Consider the following 15,474-nt stretch of genomic DNA (forward strand, 5'->3'; position numbering starts at 1 on the left):
TGCGTTAAGCCCTATTTTCACAAAATGAAGCTTAAATTATCTTTTTTATTAATGATTTGAAAAAAAGATAAAAGTGATTATAATTTTAAAGTAACATCGCTGACAAGGCAAATAAACAAAATCACTTTTATATCAAATAAATAACCGATTAGTTCTTAAGTTTTACCTTGTGGCATTTTTAAGTAAACATCTTAAAGGGACCTTTTCACAGTTTGTCATTAAATGCTTAATATTGATAAATGTTAGCATTGGATCTTAAAAACTCCATAAAAAACAACAAGAATACAATTAAAGAAACAAAAAAAGTTACCTCAACTGGGCTCGAACCACTGACCCCTGGAATAAAAGTCTATCGTTTAGACCACTCGGCCATCCTTGCTCATACAATGAGAGATGTATTTTATACTTTATATGTATAAGCAATCACCGTAGTATGAAAACATATAACGACAACAACAGAACTCCCCAAATTATTAAATCGTTTAATTTATTTTGTCAATTTACCAAAAACGTGAAAAGGTCCTTTTAATGTCTTCAGACTTGCAAATTGAATGAGTTCAATACACTGTCAGATCTTACATCATGAATAACTTACAGGTTTAGTGGTTGCCTGTAAGCCTTGGGCCAGTAGATTTAAGACCAGGAAACTCAATTTCAAAAGTTGGTTCAAAAGTTAGTTCAAAAGTTGGTTACAATTTGGCAAAACAGCAGGGCAACTAGCTTTCTCAAAGCTTGAACAACTCAATCCAATTAAACATAGAATACAAACTGGCGACTGTGGTTCAATTAGGCATAGGAAATGATTCTATGCCGGCTCACAACAAGACATGGTGCATACAAAGTCTGTCATGTCGGCAAAATTGTTGCTCAATAATTTAAAGAAAATAGATAAAATATTAGATACACATAACACAACATGTACATGATTCTATGTTTGTTTTTCTTTAGCAAGGCAACAAAAATTCTAAAGATGGTTGTCGGTTCAGCAACTTATTGCGAAAGAAAAGAGACATTTTGTTGTTATTTGTCTAAGTTTTATCTATAGCATAAATATAAGGATAAACAGTGCACATACATCTCGACCTGTGCTTTAAGACACACTCTTTATGTAAAAAGCTATAACATAATTATGAAAACTGAGTTGCGTCTAAGATTATGCTATAGCGGACAACTTCAGTATTTTCAGCGCTTTGATTGATTAATACGATGATCTATCATTCATGTTCCCTGAAAGTTACCATTAAATTAATTAAAGAATGTTTGTATTTTATTGTTGAGAAGTTTTATTTTAACCATAATTTATGTTTGACATACCTTCCTTCTTTTGGTTGGCGATTGAGTAACATTCGTTTTTGGTTTTATTATTGATATATATTCTTTAATGACTATTTGTTTCAAAATTTTACAGACATGTGTACTGAGTACACAATCTAAGTCCTAAAGTTTAACACCTGTGGTGCGATGCTATGACAATTTTGTAATTGTAATCAACAAACAAAGGTAGGATATATTTCTGTTCTGTCGGACGTTGTGGTGGTTCTCTTAGCCTATGAACGTAGGTTGGCAACATCCACATTTCGTAGGGCAATACCCGCCTGCTTTGGATCCGGACAGAGGACTGCAAGTATGTTAGGTATAGAGCAGGCCGAGCTGTCATGGCATCCATGTAATGTGATGTCTGTGAAGGAAATGACTCTGAATATTAACTCGCACACAAATATGTTAGTAATATATATATATTCCAAATTTTCTAGGACACTTTGTTAAAACTCTTTAACTGTAAGAGCAGTCCGTTTATCACAGTACATTGTAGATGGTACAGTCGTTTTTCTCCACTACCTGGGCTCAATCCTCGATCGCGGGTTATATTATTTCTTGTGATAAACATACCCGACATGTGTGTTTCGGTACGCCGGTTTTCCCAGGATTCAAGACAATGATAACTTTTAATACACAACAGTAAACAATAAATGGCTGGCAACTCACATATTGCACTTTTTTGGAAATTTCTATTTTCAAAACTATGCACAAGTCATTTTAATCACACGTTTTTTAGAAAGGAGAAACTTTAATGGGCCTTTTCACAGATTTTGGCATTTTTTTAACCTATTCATTAAATGCTTTATATTGATAAATGTAAACATTGGATCATAAAAGCTCCAGTAAAAAATCAAGAAAAAAATTAAAAAAAGGAAAAGAACATTGCCCGGAGCAGGTTTCGAACCAGTGACCCCTGAAGTCCTGCCAGAGTCCTGAAGTAAAAACGCTTTAGCCTACTGAGCTATTCCGCCGAGTACACATTCTTGACGTATTTTATACCTTATATAAGCAATCTTCGTAGTTTCACAAAATTTAACGACAAAAACAGAACTCTCCAAATTATTCAATCGTTTCGCGTTGCAACGCTTTATAATTTTTAGGTTTTAAAATCGTCAAATGATGCATATAATGGCTATATTAGAGCATGGTTAATGTTCAGTATTACTGTTTCCTCACAAATATCATAACTAAAACGAAAACTTACGAATCTGAAACATCTTTTTTCAATTTTGTCAATTTACCAAAGCGTGAAAAGATCCCTTTAAACATTATTTTCAATTTATCCGACACCAATGGGTGTATCGTTAAGAAAGTACACATTTTAATCAAGGTGAGCAGTTTATCCTTTAACATTTAATAAGACACGAATATTTGAAGACAATATAATATATCATATATATACATACTGTATTTTATATAGAGATTAACTAAATAAACATTGATATAATTCATAGTTTGTAGTAATATGGTTAGTAATAAAATATAGGCAAACTACACTAATCATTTTCAAAAGAGAGGCAATGGGGATTCTACAAACATGAATGCCTTCTCAGGATTAATGCAAACTTATGACTTAAAGAATGATTGACACTGCTAGTATATTAGAGTCAAGTAATCGAGAAGAGTAGCCTCCCTTTATACAAATCTGGTTTTGTGAAAATGTTCTAGTGTTTGTATTATCTGTTGGGTGCCTAGTAGTGACATTTGAGATCTACTTTTGATGTGCATCAACTCTGACTGTACAATGGAAGCAATACAAAATAAAACAGAAACTATTAATTGATGTAGAACGTGAACACTTCTAGGCATACTATAGGAAAATTGATTTGTTTCAGCTTGTTTTAATGCGTTCTTTGTTAAAGCATGTATGCACGAAGAATTTCGATAAATGTTACGTACTGAACTCATAGCAATCCCATTGTTGTGGTGCCGGCGTGGGTGCAGGCGACGATGTGCTAGCTGCTTCTGTGGTCGATGGGTGAGTTGTTCCGGTTGTGTGTGTTTCTTTTGTGGGTGGGAAATCCGTTGGTCTGGTAGTGGTTTGATTGGTGTGTTTAGCTGAAAAAGTTTGTAACTCATTTATGTTATGAAAAGTTAAATACGAATGTGTGTGCTAAATGCCATACAAATTAACACGACCACACGTTTCCCGTCACGCAAGGGTAAAACAGATCAATAGTTTAAAAAAAGTGTCCGGCGTATATCTTAGGAGCCAGGTAAACTTTTTTTCACATGTTGTTTCTGATTAATTAGTTATTTGCTGGTTTGAAAAACTGAACTGAACTCAGAGCAATTCGATTGTGGTGGTTCCGGAGTGGGTATAGGCGACCATGTGCTAGTTGCTTCTGTAGTTGATTGGTGGGTTATTCTGGATTTGCTTGTTTTTGTTTGTGGTCAGGGGATCAGTTGGTCTGGTAATGGATTGAGTGGGGTGTGGGGCTGAAACAGTTTGTAACTCATTTCGAAAACGAAAGGTTGAATACGAATGCGTTCGACAAATGCCACACAAATTAACACGAGCACACGTTTACCATGTGGTAAAGATAAAACAGATCAATCATTGACAATGTATCTGACTTACATCTTAGGAGCCAGTTTATCTCTAATCACAAGTTTTGTTTGATTTATTGAGTTATTTTGAGTTATTTGCTGATTTGAAAAACAGACAACCTCTTTGATAAACACCGACTTTAAAGAACTTTGACTGACGAATAAAAATATTTCACTTTTTTGTCGCAAGTTGCAAAAACAATATGATATTGTATGCAATTTCACTGTTGAAAAAAATCTTATCATAAGATTAAATTTCTAGATGTCTACAGTTTGTTTAAGTTATTAGATACAACAATTTGAAATGTTTGTATTGTTTAAGTTACAATTTCTCTTATCACGTGGATAACTTATATGACTTTAAAACAGCACTGACACACACATTTCAGCATGTCCTGTCTAGCGAGTGGTTGTAAATTATTTGTTTTTTTTGTTTATAGTTGAAATAACTATTTTCCATGCTAAAATATATAACAATTAAAATGGTAACATCATTATATCCGTCAAAATGTCCCTTATTATAAACTTGTGTCCTTAAGCGAATTCTTGAATTTTGGTTTGTTTAACAGCGTTTGTATCATATTATTTCCGAGCATTATTTAATTATTATAGTACCCGTTCTTAAAGTAGTTAAGTTATGACATCTTCAACATCTCATATGGCATTAACGTCTTTTTCAATATAAGACAGTATTTTTCCATATACACTTGGAGACTTTTCTAACGCAATATGTCATCAAATCAATATAGCTCCCTTATTTAAGAACGGATTTGTTGACATTGTGACTAAGTCAACACATCTAATACTTTATGTATATTTAAATGATATTGAACAAAATTAAACTATCGACATAACAAATTAAAATCACTGAAACAGTAAAATTCTCCAAATCGAACATCGTAAATAATAATGTGAAAAGTAAAACGAATTAACTTACACGTCTCAATGACCGACAGGCTTAAACAATTGCGCTCATGAATATTCATTCGAGCCGCATTGTTTTTCGAATTAATGTTATGTAAAAACCAACCGAGAATGGTGAAATTGAAATAAAATTGGAATAATATAGCGTTCTACTACACTTAATGACTTTTCGAACGCAGCTTTTTTCAAACTTAAAAATATCTCAGAAATGAGAAAATATTTTGATTTTAAACTTAAACATATGATCATTTGACTACAGTATGTGCAAGCAAACGATACAATCATTAATCCGCGACGATCGGATGCTTCAGCAAGTGGGGAAGGTAGTCTAAAACATGCCGATTGCGCTGTTACGCTCCTGAAATTTTATACCAGACATATTAATTTTTAAATTAATTTTATGTTTTTCTGGTGTATCAACCCATCTTAAATGAAGAATTTGAAATAAAATTAGAAGCAAATCATGTTTCACCCATTTTCAAGTGCAAAAAATGAAACCACACCTACCTCTGATGCAAAAGCGCCCAATGAGATGAATGATTGTATCGTTATATTTCACAAAATAAAGTCAGAGGATCACATGTGCAATTTTGAATCAAAATCTTAAATCATTACGGAGATATTCAAGTTTGAAAAGTGTGGCGTTAGAAAAGTGTCCAAGTGTAGTAATGAAAAGCAAATTCAAAAATTCGGTTGTGTGAAAGTAACTATGCTTTTCAGCTGTTTATGCTATTACTCACATTGTTTGCGATTCCACATCAACAAAAAGAGACAAACAGGTCGTTACGTAGTTTTACAAGGAACAGCCATTCACATTTCAGAACTTTATTGTCGGTCGTTTTAAAACACGCATATTGTGATTAACTACTAGTAGGAATGTTTCAAAATGTTCGATGGATATGTGATAAACATTTAAATGCGGTTGTCTTGCTTTTAATTTAATATTAATTTTAATTTCAAAACATACTTTTACACAACAAATTCCATTCAGGAAACTACACGCAACCTGTCGTTACAATAACTCATCTTGGCGGATGCAGCACACCGGAAAGAGAAGTTACCAGATACCAACATATTTTTTATTTTCATTATAATGTTGAAAAAAAACCTTAACACACGAAATGAATATTAGTCGTCGGAATACAGGCCAGTATACTAGATTCGATGCGCAATGGCCTATTAACATAAATAAAATCGCCAGCAATTACATAGCGTTTAGTATCCACATTAAGTTGCTCATTTTTTCACGATTATCGTATATTTTTCTAGAATCCGCAAATATTGTGTTCGTAAATTGTATCAAACACGACATAATTACTGATTGTATAAGCTTTATCAATCAAATATGACACATACAATCATGCTACATGAGCATGTATGATAACATGTATGGTCTAAGTGTAGTAGAGATCGATACGAACCTTCACATACGTAGAATGGGGCATAGCTTCTGTTAACACAGGTCCTTCCACTTGAACAAGGATTTGGCTCAAAATGGTCTGCAAATGACACATTTGATAACGCATCATTATGTCTAGCTCTCAATAAAACTTATTTTTTATTTCATTTTTTACCCTGCATGATGTAGTCTAGAATATCCCAAAATGTTGTCTTCATCCAACATGACTTTTTTGTGAAGCTAAAATAATCGGAGCTTGGAATAAGTTTCTGCGCATTAAATCATATCTACTCCGCCTCCAAGATGTCCACCTAAACTGGAAACTAGATGTTTATTTATACACAAGTAATTCTTATTTTGACTTGCTGAGCAGTGCACGTCATAAAATGAGTATTTATATTCTCCTCATGAATATTTACACACCTACACATTCGTTGAAGACACTTTTATAGTTTATGATGCAGATCGTTCCATTCGAGCAATGTTCGTGACAACGAACTGAAAATAAAACTTCACCTATTACTCAATTTTAAAATTTTATTGGCAAAACTCTTAAATTAATTATGATGTTTCTAACGTAATTTACTTACATTGCAGTTAACAAAGCAACTCTTGCGCTCTTAAACATCTTAAGGTTAACGTTTCATATTTGCGTTTTTTAAATTGTTTTATGTTACATTTTACAACTGCAATTGAATTAACAGTAGATAATCTACAGTAGTTGTAGTAGTAGAAGTGGTAGCAGTAGTAGTAGTAGTAGTAGTAGTAGTAGTAGTAGTAGTAGTAGTAGAAGTAGTAGTAGTAGTAGTAGTAATAGTAAAAGTAGTAGTAGTGGAAGTAGAAGTAGTTGTAGTAGTAGTAGTAGTAGTTCAAGTAGAAGTAGTAGTAGTAGTAGTAGTAGTAGTAGTAGTAGTAGTAGTAGTAGTAGTAGTAGTAGTAGTAGTAGTAGTAGTAGTAGTAGTAGTAGTAGTAGTAGTAATAGTAGTAGTAGTAGTAGTAGTAGTAGTAGTAGTAGTAGTAGTAGTAGTAGTAGTAGTAGTAGTAGTAGTAGTAGTAGTAGTAGTAGTAGTAGTAGTAGTAGTAGCAGTAGTAGTAGAAGTAGTAGTAGTAGTAGTAGTAGTAGCAGCAGCAGCAGCAGTAGTAGCAGCAAAACCAGTAAAAGTAGAAGTAGCAGTAGCAGCAGTAGTAGTAGCAGTAGAAGTAGTAGTAGTAGTAGTAGGAGTACTACAAGTACTACTAGTAATAGTAGTAGTGGTAGTAGTAATAGTAGTAGTAGTTGTAGTAGTAGTAGTAGTAGTAGTAGTAGTAGTAGTAGTAGTAGTAGTAGTAGTAGTAGTAGTGTAGTAGTAGTTGTAGTAGTAGTAGTAGTAGTAGTAGTAGTAGTAGTAGTAGTATAGTTAGTAGTAGTAGTAGTAGTAGTAGTAGTAGTAGTTGTAGTAGTAGTAGTAGTAGTAGTAGTAGTAGTAGTAGTAGTTCAAGTAGAAGTAGTAGTAGTAGTAGTAGTAGTAGTAGTAGTAGTAGTAGTAGTAGTAGTAGTAGTAGTAGTAGTAGTAGTAGTAGTAGTAGTAGTAGTAGTTGTTGTAGTAGTAGTAGTAGTAGCAGTAGTAGTAGTAGTAGTAGTAGTAGTAGTAGTAGTAGTAGTAGTAGTTGGTAGTAGTAGTAGTAGTAGTAGTAGTAGTAGTAGTAGTAGTAGTAGTAGTAGTAGAAAGTAGTAATAGTAGTAGTAATAGTAGTAGTAACAGTAGTAGAAGTAGTAGTAGAAGTAGTAGTAGTAGTAGTAGTAGTAGCAGTTGTGGTAGTAGTAGTAGTAGCAGTAGTAGTAGTAGTAGTAGTAGTAGTAGTAGTAGTAGTAGTAGTAGTAGTAGTAGTAGTAGTAGTAGTAGTAGTAGTAGTAGTAGTAGTTAAGTAGTAGTAGTAGTAGTAGTAGTAGTAGTAGTAGTTAGTAGTAGTAGTGGTAGTAGTAATAGTAGTAGTAGTAGTAGTAGTAGTAGTTAAAGTAGTAGTAGTAACTAATTAGTTAGTTTAAAACATATTAAAAATTGGCGTACACGTATTGCCGTAGACGTTTTCAGACATGTTGGGGAATATTGACTTTCTTGTCGTTAACAGAAAATAGTGACTATTTATTCCGGAAATACTACGACATTGTTGTACTCTATAAATACCTATTTTTACTATATTCACGTACCCCTGCAACGGAGGGAGCTTTGATGGGGTTAGTTTTAAGCACACAGGTCTGCACAGAATGACAGGGACTGGAATCACTAAGCTACTCGACATTAATAAAATATGACTATTTTTGATATTAAAGAGTATATAGTCAATTTGTGTGAGAGATGGTTTTGTAATTTTATTACTTACATTATAAAACACATTTCTAGTTATTTCATGCTCTTGTTAGATGAATAAAATGAATAGAATGAACACAATTTGATTACAATGAAATAACACTTCGTGTCCCATAATATTACGAAAGCGTTCATATAGCGGGACAATAGTGCCATTGGATTGTTATCGCTTGCATCTGAATTGTATAGTTTTTTTTCCAGCGGTTGTTTAACAAGTGAAATTTTACATTCACGATGAGAGCGAAATAATGAAGTTATAATTTACTTGTATTTTCCATTCTTTTTAGAAGACTATTCTTATAATGTGAGAAATGGGGTTAATTCATGTGTCTATTAGTACCTTTGTTCCATTGTTGCTTACACTCACAAACAAAAATATGAATAACACATCATTCTATATTTATATATATAATGAATTCTTTAAAATGATCAATTATGTCTAAATAAACAAACTATAAACTGATGTTCATTTTATGAGTTCTCATCATTTGCGCCCTATCGCGATGGATTTTTCTTAACTTTTGGGTTATTAGGTTACCTGGTTTATTTTTATGATCTGGTTATCAGGCTGATTTAAAGGCATGTGACTTGATTGATATCGCTTGCATATATTATTTTATTAATTGTTTAACAGGTCACATTTTACATTAACGATGAGATTGTTCACATATTGTAATAAATATCATGACAAAAATGTCAACAACATTGGCAAAATACCAGATCGAAATTATCAAACGTTATCATTTCACTCGAGCTAGAGCAAAATGATGAGGTTGTAATTAAATAGTATTCTTCATTCATTTTGACCCATAGTATATAATACATATATTCCATTTGCAACCAACCACCAAAAAAGCACGACAATTTTTGGTGCACTCGCAGTGAAATATTTAAGCTTTCTCAGCCTTTATCAGCCTGTTTATCTTGTATTTCGGTCAAAGGAATGCATTCTTACTTTTAGGAAGACCAGCCTAAGTATGTCAGAAATTGTTGTATTACACGTTTGTTTGTCCATTGCTGACTGTCAGTCACACACACGAATATATATAACATAGCAATGAACAATGAAATAGTCAAAGGATATCATGAAGAATTTACAATGATCGATTTTGTCAATCTCCACGCAGAGTTGTCGTTCCTTGCTCACACATACACCTCTGCGAAAGGCTCAGCATGCCATTTTGCACAGAATCTGGGTAAAACCGAACAAACGCATTCAAAGAATATTTGAATAGGATTTTAATGATCAGAGGCGTAAAATAATGAAATAGGAATTTTAAATTTACGATACATTGTGCAAAAATTTTGTAGTTTTAATGCAACTCTTTGGAACTATTGAATTGCCCATTTACGCAGATGGAATAATTCCGCGCACTTCACAAATGTTAACAAATAAACATATTTGTTATTGAGTGACGTTAGGCATTGCTTCAGCGGAAAACGTGTATTTACAGAGAGGAGACGGTCAGTTCTGTTGTACCTTATTTTGCTAGTTGTATAAGGGTAAATATAAGATATTATGGTATCGGAATGTTTTCTTTAATTCAGTGAATGTAATGTAACCGTCGTACAAGAGATTGTTTAGTATATTGTAACCTCCATGATGAATGCTTTGAATGATCGTGACATGAATAAGACGCTTTCATAAAAATAGTCCGTTCTGAGCCCATCACAGAGGTGCATGTAATGTAACCGTCGTGCAAGAGATTGCGATTTTGTCTTAGTGAACAAAGTATTCAATTACAAGGCATTTTAATTGTATGAGTTCTCACGGTTTGTGCACTAACACCAATGATGTACTGAATAGTTTGTGTTTGTAAACATCTGAACAATTAAAACGCCAACAGTACATCGAAGTTTATGTCACCATGAACATGTAAGCTAGGATTCAAATTTAGCCACGCTAAACACGATCGAACAATTACTTCGGATATGTCAACCTGTAACGAACTTCATGTTATATCGCCGTATTTCGTCAATTTCTGTTAACACTATCGATCACCCTGTGTATTCATTTTTAATACTATGTTAGTGCGCAAACCGTGAGAACTCATAAAATGAACATGCTATTGTCATTTTATCTTTTGTTCACTTAGACAATATTGAAGTTTTTAATATAACTTTAATACGTAGTCTTTGAAATATAATGGCCGAAATGAAACCGATTCGATATGTTGATTTTCTATATTATTATACTTGTCTTATCAGCTGGTTAGTTTTAGCTGAGAACTTACTGACCTAAAATAATTAAATTTGATTATTTGGTTGCAGTCTGTGTTAAGCTGTTCTTCAAGAAGGTCGATTACCTAACGGTCATGTCTTTAGTTGATAAGTCGGTTCTTTATTGTTTCATTCAAACAAACTACGAACAATAAACTACCAGCTTAAACCTTCTGTTTGCAATAGAAATTGTGTTTGTCGAGCGCGGATTAACAACTAATCCGGCAATTCGAATATGTCAACTAAATGGATGAAGTGACAGCTTTTTGTTTGTGGAAGAATTACTCATATACACATTTTTAGTTGTTCGCGCTAGCGGACAACTAATGTAGAGAGAGTTTTGCAAGTCAGTCTGTATTAACTACGCTAGAAACGATAACCACCGCATCTGCCTGTTTAAACTTCAGCACTGGTTCACAGTGTGTGTTTGTAATCAATAGTGTTTAACAGCATGTGCGACGACATTGGTCAGTCTAGTGTTTAACAGCTCGTGCGACGACATTGGCCAGTTTATCACAGAAATCTGTACATATTGACTGCTTTCAGGGATAACGGGGCTAAATGCATGTCATATAAGATTAGCCTGTGCACAATGATTAGCCTGTGCAACGCGCACAAGCTAATCAAGGACGACACTTTCTGATTTATGGTGTTTTTCGTTTAAAGAGAGTCTCTGGTACTGGGATGACAATTAATACATATGCGTTAAGCCCTATTTTCACAAAATGAAGCTTAAATTATCTTTTTTATTAATGATTTGAAAAAAAAATAAAAGTGATTATAATTTTAAAGTAACATCGCTGACAAGGCAAATAAACAAAATCACTTTTATATCAAATAAATAACCGATTAGTTCTTAAGTTTTACCTTGTGGCATTTTTAAGTAAACATCTTAAAGGGACCTTTTCACAGTTTGTCATTAAATGCTTAATATTGATAAATGTTAGCATTGGATCTTAAAAACTCCATAAAAAACAACAAGAATACAATTAAAGAAACAAAAAAAGTTACCTCAACTGGGCTCGAACCACTGACCCCTGGAATAAAAGTCTATCGTTTAGACCACTCGGCCATCCTTGCTCATACAATGAGAGATGTATTTTATACTTTATATGTATAAGCAATCACCGTAGTATGAAAACATATAACGACAACAACAGAACTCCCCAAATTATTAAATCGTTTAATTTATTTTGTCAATTTACCAAAAACGTGAAAAGGTCCCTTTAATGTCTTCAGACTTGCAAATTGAATGAGTTCAATACACTGTCAGATCTTACATCATGAATAACTTACAGGTTTAGTGGTTGCCTGTAAGCCTTGGGCCAGTAGATTTAAGACCAGGAAACTCAATTTCAAAAGTTGGTTCAAAAGTTAGTTCAAAAGTTGGTTACAATTTGGCAAAACAGCAGGGCAACTAGCTTTCTCAAAGCTTGAACAACTCAATCCAATTAAACATAGAATACAAACTGGCGACTGTGGTTCAATTAGGCATAGGAAATGATTCTATGCCGGCTCACAACAAGACATGGTGCATACAAAGTCTGTCATGTCGGCAAAATTGTTGCTCAATAATTTAAAGAAAATAGATAAAATATTAGATACACATAACACAACATGTACATGATTCTATGTTTGTTTTTCTTTAGCAAGGCAACAAAAATTCTAAAGATGGTTGTCGGTTCAGCAACTTATTGCGAAAGAAAAGAGACATTTTGTTGTTATTTGTCTAAGTTTTATCTATAGCATAAATATAAGGATAAACAGTGCACATACATCTCGACCTGTGCTTTAAGACACACTCTTTATGTAAAAAGCTATAACATAATTATGAAAACTGAGTTGCGTCTAAGATTATGCTATAGCGGACAACTTCAGTATTTTCAGCGCTTTGATTGATTAATACGATGATCTATCATTCATGTTCCCTGAAAGTTACCATTAAATTAATTAAAGAATGTTTGTATTTTATTGTTGAGAAGTTTTATTTTAACCATAATTTATGTTTGACATACCTTCCTTCTTTTGGTTGGCGATTGAGTAACATTCGTTTTTGGTTTTATTATTGATATATATTCTTTAATGACTATTTGTTTCAAAATTTTACAGACATGTGTACTGAGTACACAATCTAAGTCCTAAAGTTTAACACCTGTGGTGCGATGCTATGACAATTTTGTAATTGTAATCAACAAACAAAGGTAGGATATATTTCTGTTCTGTCGGACGTTGTGGTGGTTCTCTTAGCCTATGAACGTAGGTTGGCAACATCCACATTTCGTAGGGCAATACCCGCCTGCTTTGGATCCGGACAGAGGACTGCAAGTATGTTAGGTATAGAGCAGGCCGAGCTGTCATGGCATCCATGTAATGTGATGTCTGTGAAGGAAATGACTCTGAATATTAACTCGCACACAAATATGTTAGTAATATATATATATTCCAAATTTTCTAGGACACTTTGTTAAAACTCTTTAACTGTAAGAGCAGTCCGTTTATCGCAGTACATTGTAGATGGTACAGTCGTTTTTCTCCACTACCTGGGCTCAATCCTCGATCGCGGGTTATATTATTTCTTGTGATAAACATACCCGACATGTGTGTTTCGGTACGCCGGTTTTCCCAGGATTCAAGACAATGATAACTTTTAATACACAACAGTAAACAATAAATGGCTGGCAACTCACATATTGCACTTTTTTGGAAATTTCTATTTTCAAAACTATGCACAAGTCATTTTAATCACACGTTTTTTAGAAAGGAGAAACTTTAATGGGCCTTTTCACAGATTTTGGCATTTTTTTTAACCTATTCATTAAATGCTTTATATTGATAAATGTAAACATTGGATCATAAAAGCTCCAGTAAAAAATCAAGAAAAAAATTAAAAAAAGGAAAAGAACATTGCCCGGAGCAGGTTTCGAACCAGTGACCCCTGAAGTCCTGCCAGAGTCCTGAAGTAAAAACGCTTTAGCCTACTGAGCTATTCCGCCGAGTACACATTCTTGACGTATTTTATACCTTATATAAGCAATCTTCGTAGTTTCACAAAATTTAACGACAAAAACAGAACTCTCCAAATTATTCAATCGTTTCGCGTTGCAACGCTTTATAATTTTTAGGTTTTAAAATCGTCAAATGATGCATATAATGGCTATATTAGAGCATGGTTAATGTTCAGTATTACTGTTTCCTCACAAATATCATAACTAAAACGAAAACTTACGAATCTGAAACAACTTTTTTCAATTTTGTCAATTTACCAAAGCGTGAAAAGATCCCTTTAAACATTATTTTCAATTTATCCGACACCAATGGGTGTATCGTTAAGAAAGTACACATTTTAATCAAGGTGAGCAGTTTATCCTTTAACATTTAATAAGACACGAATATTTGAAGACAATATAATATATCATATATATACATACTGTATTTTATATAGAGATTAACTAAATAAACATTGATATAATTCATAGTTTGTAGTAATATGGTTAGTAATAAAATATAGGCAAACTACACTAATCATTTTCAAAAGAGAGGCAATGGGGATTCTACAAACATGAATGCCTTCTCAGGATTAATGCAAACTTATGACTTAAAGAATGATTGACACTGCTAGTATATTAGAGTCAAGTAATCGAGAAGAGTAGCCTCCCTTTATACAAATCTGGTTTTGTGAAAATGTTCTAGTGTTTGTATTATCTGTTGGGTGCCTAGTAGTGACATTTGAGATCTTTTTTTTTTTTTTTTTTTTTTGAGATCTACTTTTGATGTGCATCAACTCTGACTGTACAATGGAAGCAATACAAAATACAACAGAAACTATTAATTGATGTAGAACGTGAACACTTCTAGGCATACTATAGGAAAATTGATTTGTTTCAGCTTGTTTTAATGCGTTCTTTGTTAAAGCATGTATGCACGAAGAATTTCGATAAATGTTACGTACTGAACTCATAGCAATCCCATTGTTGTGGTGCCGGCGTGGGTGCAGGCGACGATGTGCTAGCTGCTTCTGTGGTCGATGGGTGAGTTGTTCCGGTTGTGTGTGTTTCTTTTGTGGGTGGGAAATCCGTTGGTCTGGTAGTGGTTTGATTGGTGTGTTTAGCTGAAAAAGTTTGTAACTCATTTATGTTATGAAAAGTTAAATACGAATGTGTGTGCTAAATGCCATACAAATTAACACGACCACACGTTTCCCGTCACGCAAGGGTAAAACAGATCAATAGTTTAAAAAAAGTGTCCGGCGTATATCTTAGGAGCCAGGTAAACTTTTTTTCACATGTTGTTTCTGATTAATTAGTTATTTGCTGGTTTGAAAAACTGACTACCTTTGGGATAAACTCCGAATTAAAGAGACCAATGCCTGGGGAATTTACATAGTTCATTACTTTGTCGCAATTTCCAAAACAAAACCAATATATTTTTGCAATAACACCGTGAATTTTTTTTTATCATCAGTTGAAACTGTGACATTTATTAGCATGTTTGATTCATAATATATACTATATAACGTTTGTATATGTGTGATTTTGTAGATTTTGCACGGTTATCGTTGTGTTTCTGAAATCCGCAAATATTGTGTTCGTAAAATGTATTAAACATGACATAATTACTGATTGTATAAGCTTTTTCGATCAAATATCACACACACAATCATTATACATCAGCATGTATGCTAACATTAATGGTCTTAGGGTAGTAGAGATCGAC

The 15,474-nt window shown here is 33.4% G+C and overlaps 1 protein-coding gene across 2 annotated transcripts in view; it reads right to left on the reverse strand.

Moving 5' to 3' along the window:
- Nucleotides 1-1,532: 1,532 nt before the first annotated feature.
- The window catches only part of LOC127865636 (protein jagged-1-like), a 43,913-nt gene continuing 29,971 nt past the window's right edge, over nt 1,533-15,474 (reverse strand). The window contains exon 8 of one of the 2 annotated variants that reach the window (XM_052405547.1): nt 1,533-1,678. In XM_052405547.1, coding sequence (XP_052261507.1) covers nt 1,548-1,678 — 131 coding nt within the window. In that variant the 3' untranslated portion in view covers nt 1,533-1,547. Of the gene's footprint in view, nt 1,679-12,994; nt 13,141-15,474 lie in introns of those variants that run through there. The other variant, XM_052405546.1, reaches the window with a different exon arrangement.

The sequence above is a fragment of the Dreissena polymorpha genome, chromosome 2, assembly GCF_020536995.1.
Source record: "Dreissena polymorpha isolate Duluth1 chromosome 2, UMN_Dpol_1.0, whole genome shotgun sequence".
NCBI classification, from domain to species: domain Eukaryota; kingdom Metazoa; phylum Mollusca; class Bivalvia; order Myida; family Dreissenidae; genus Dreissena; species Dreissena polymorpha.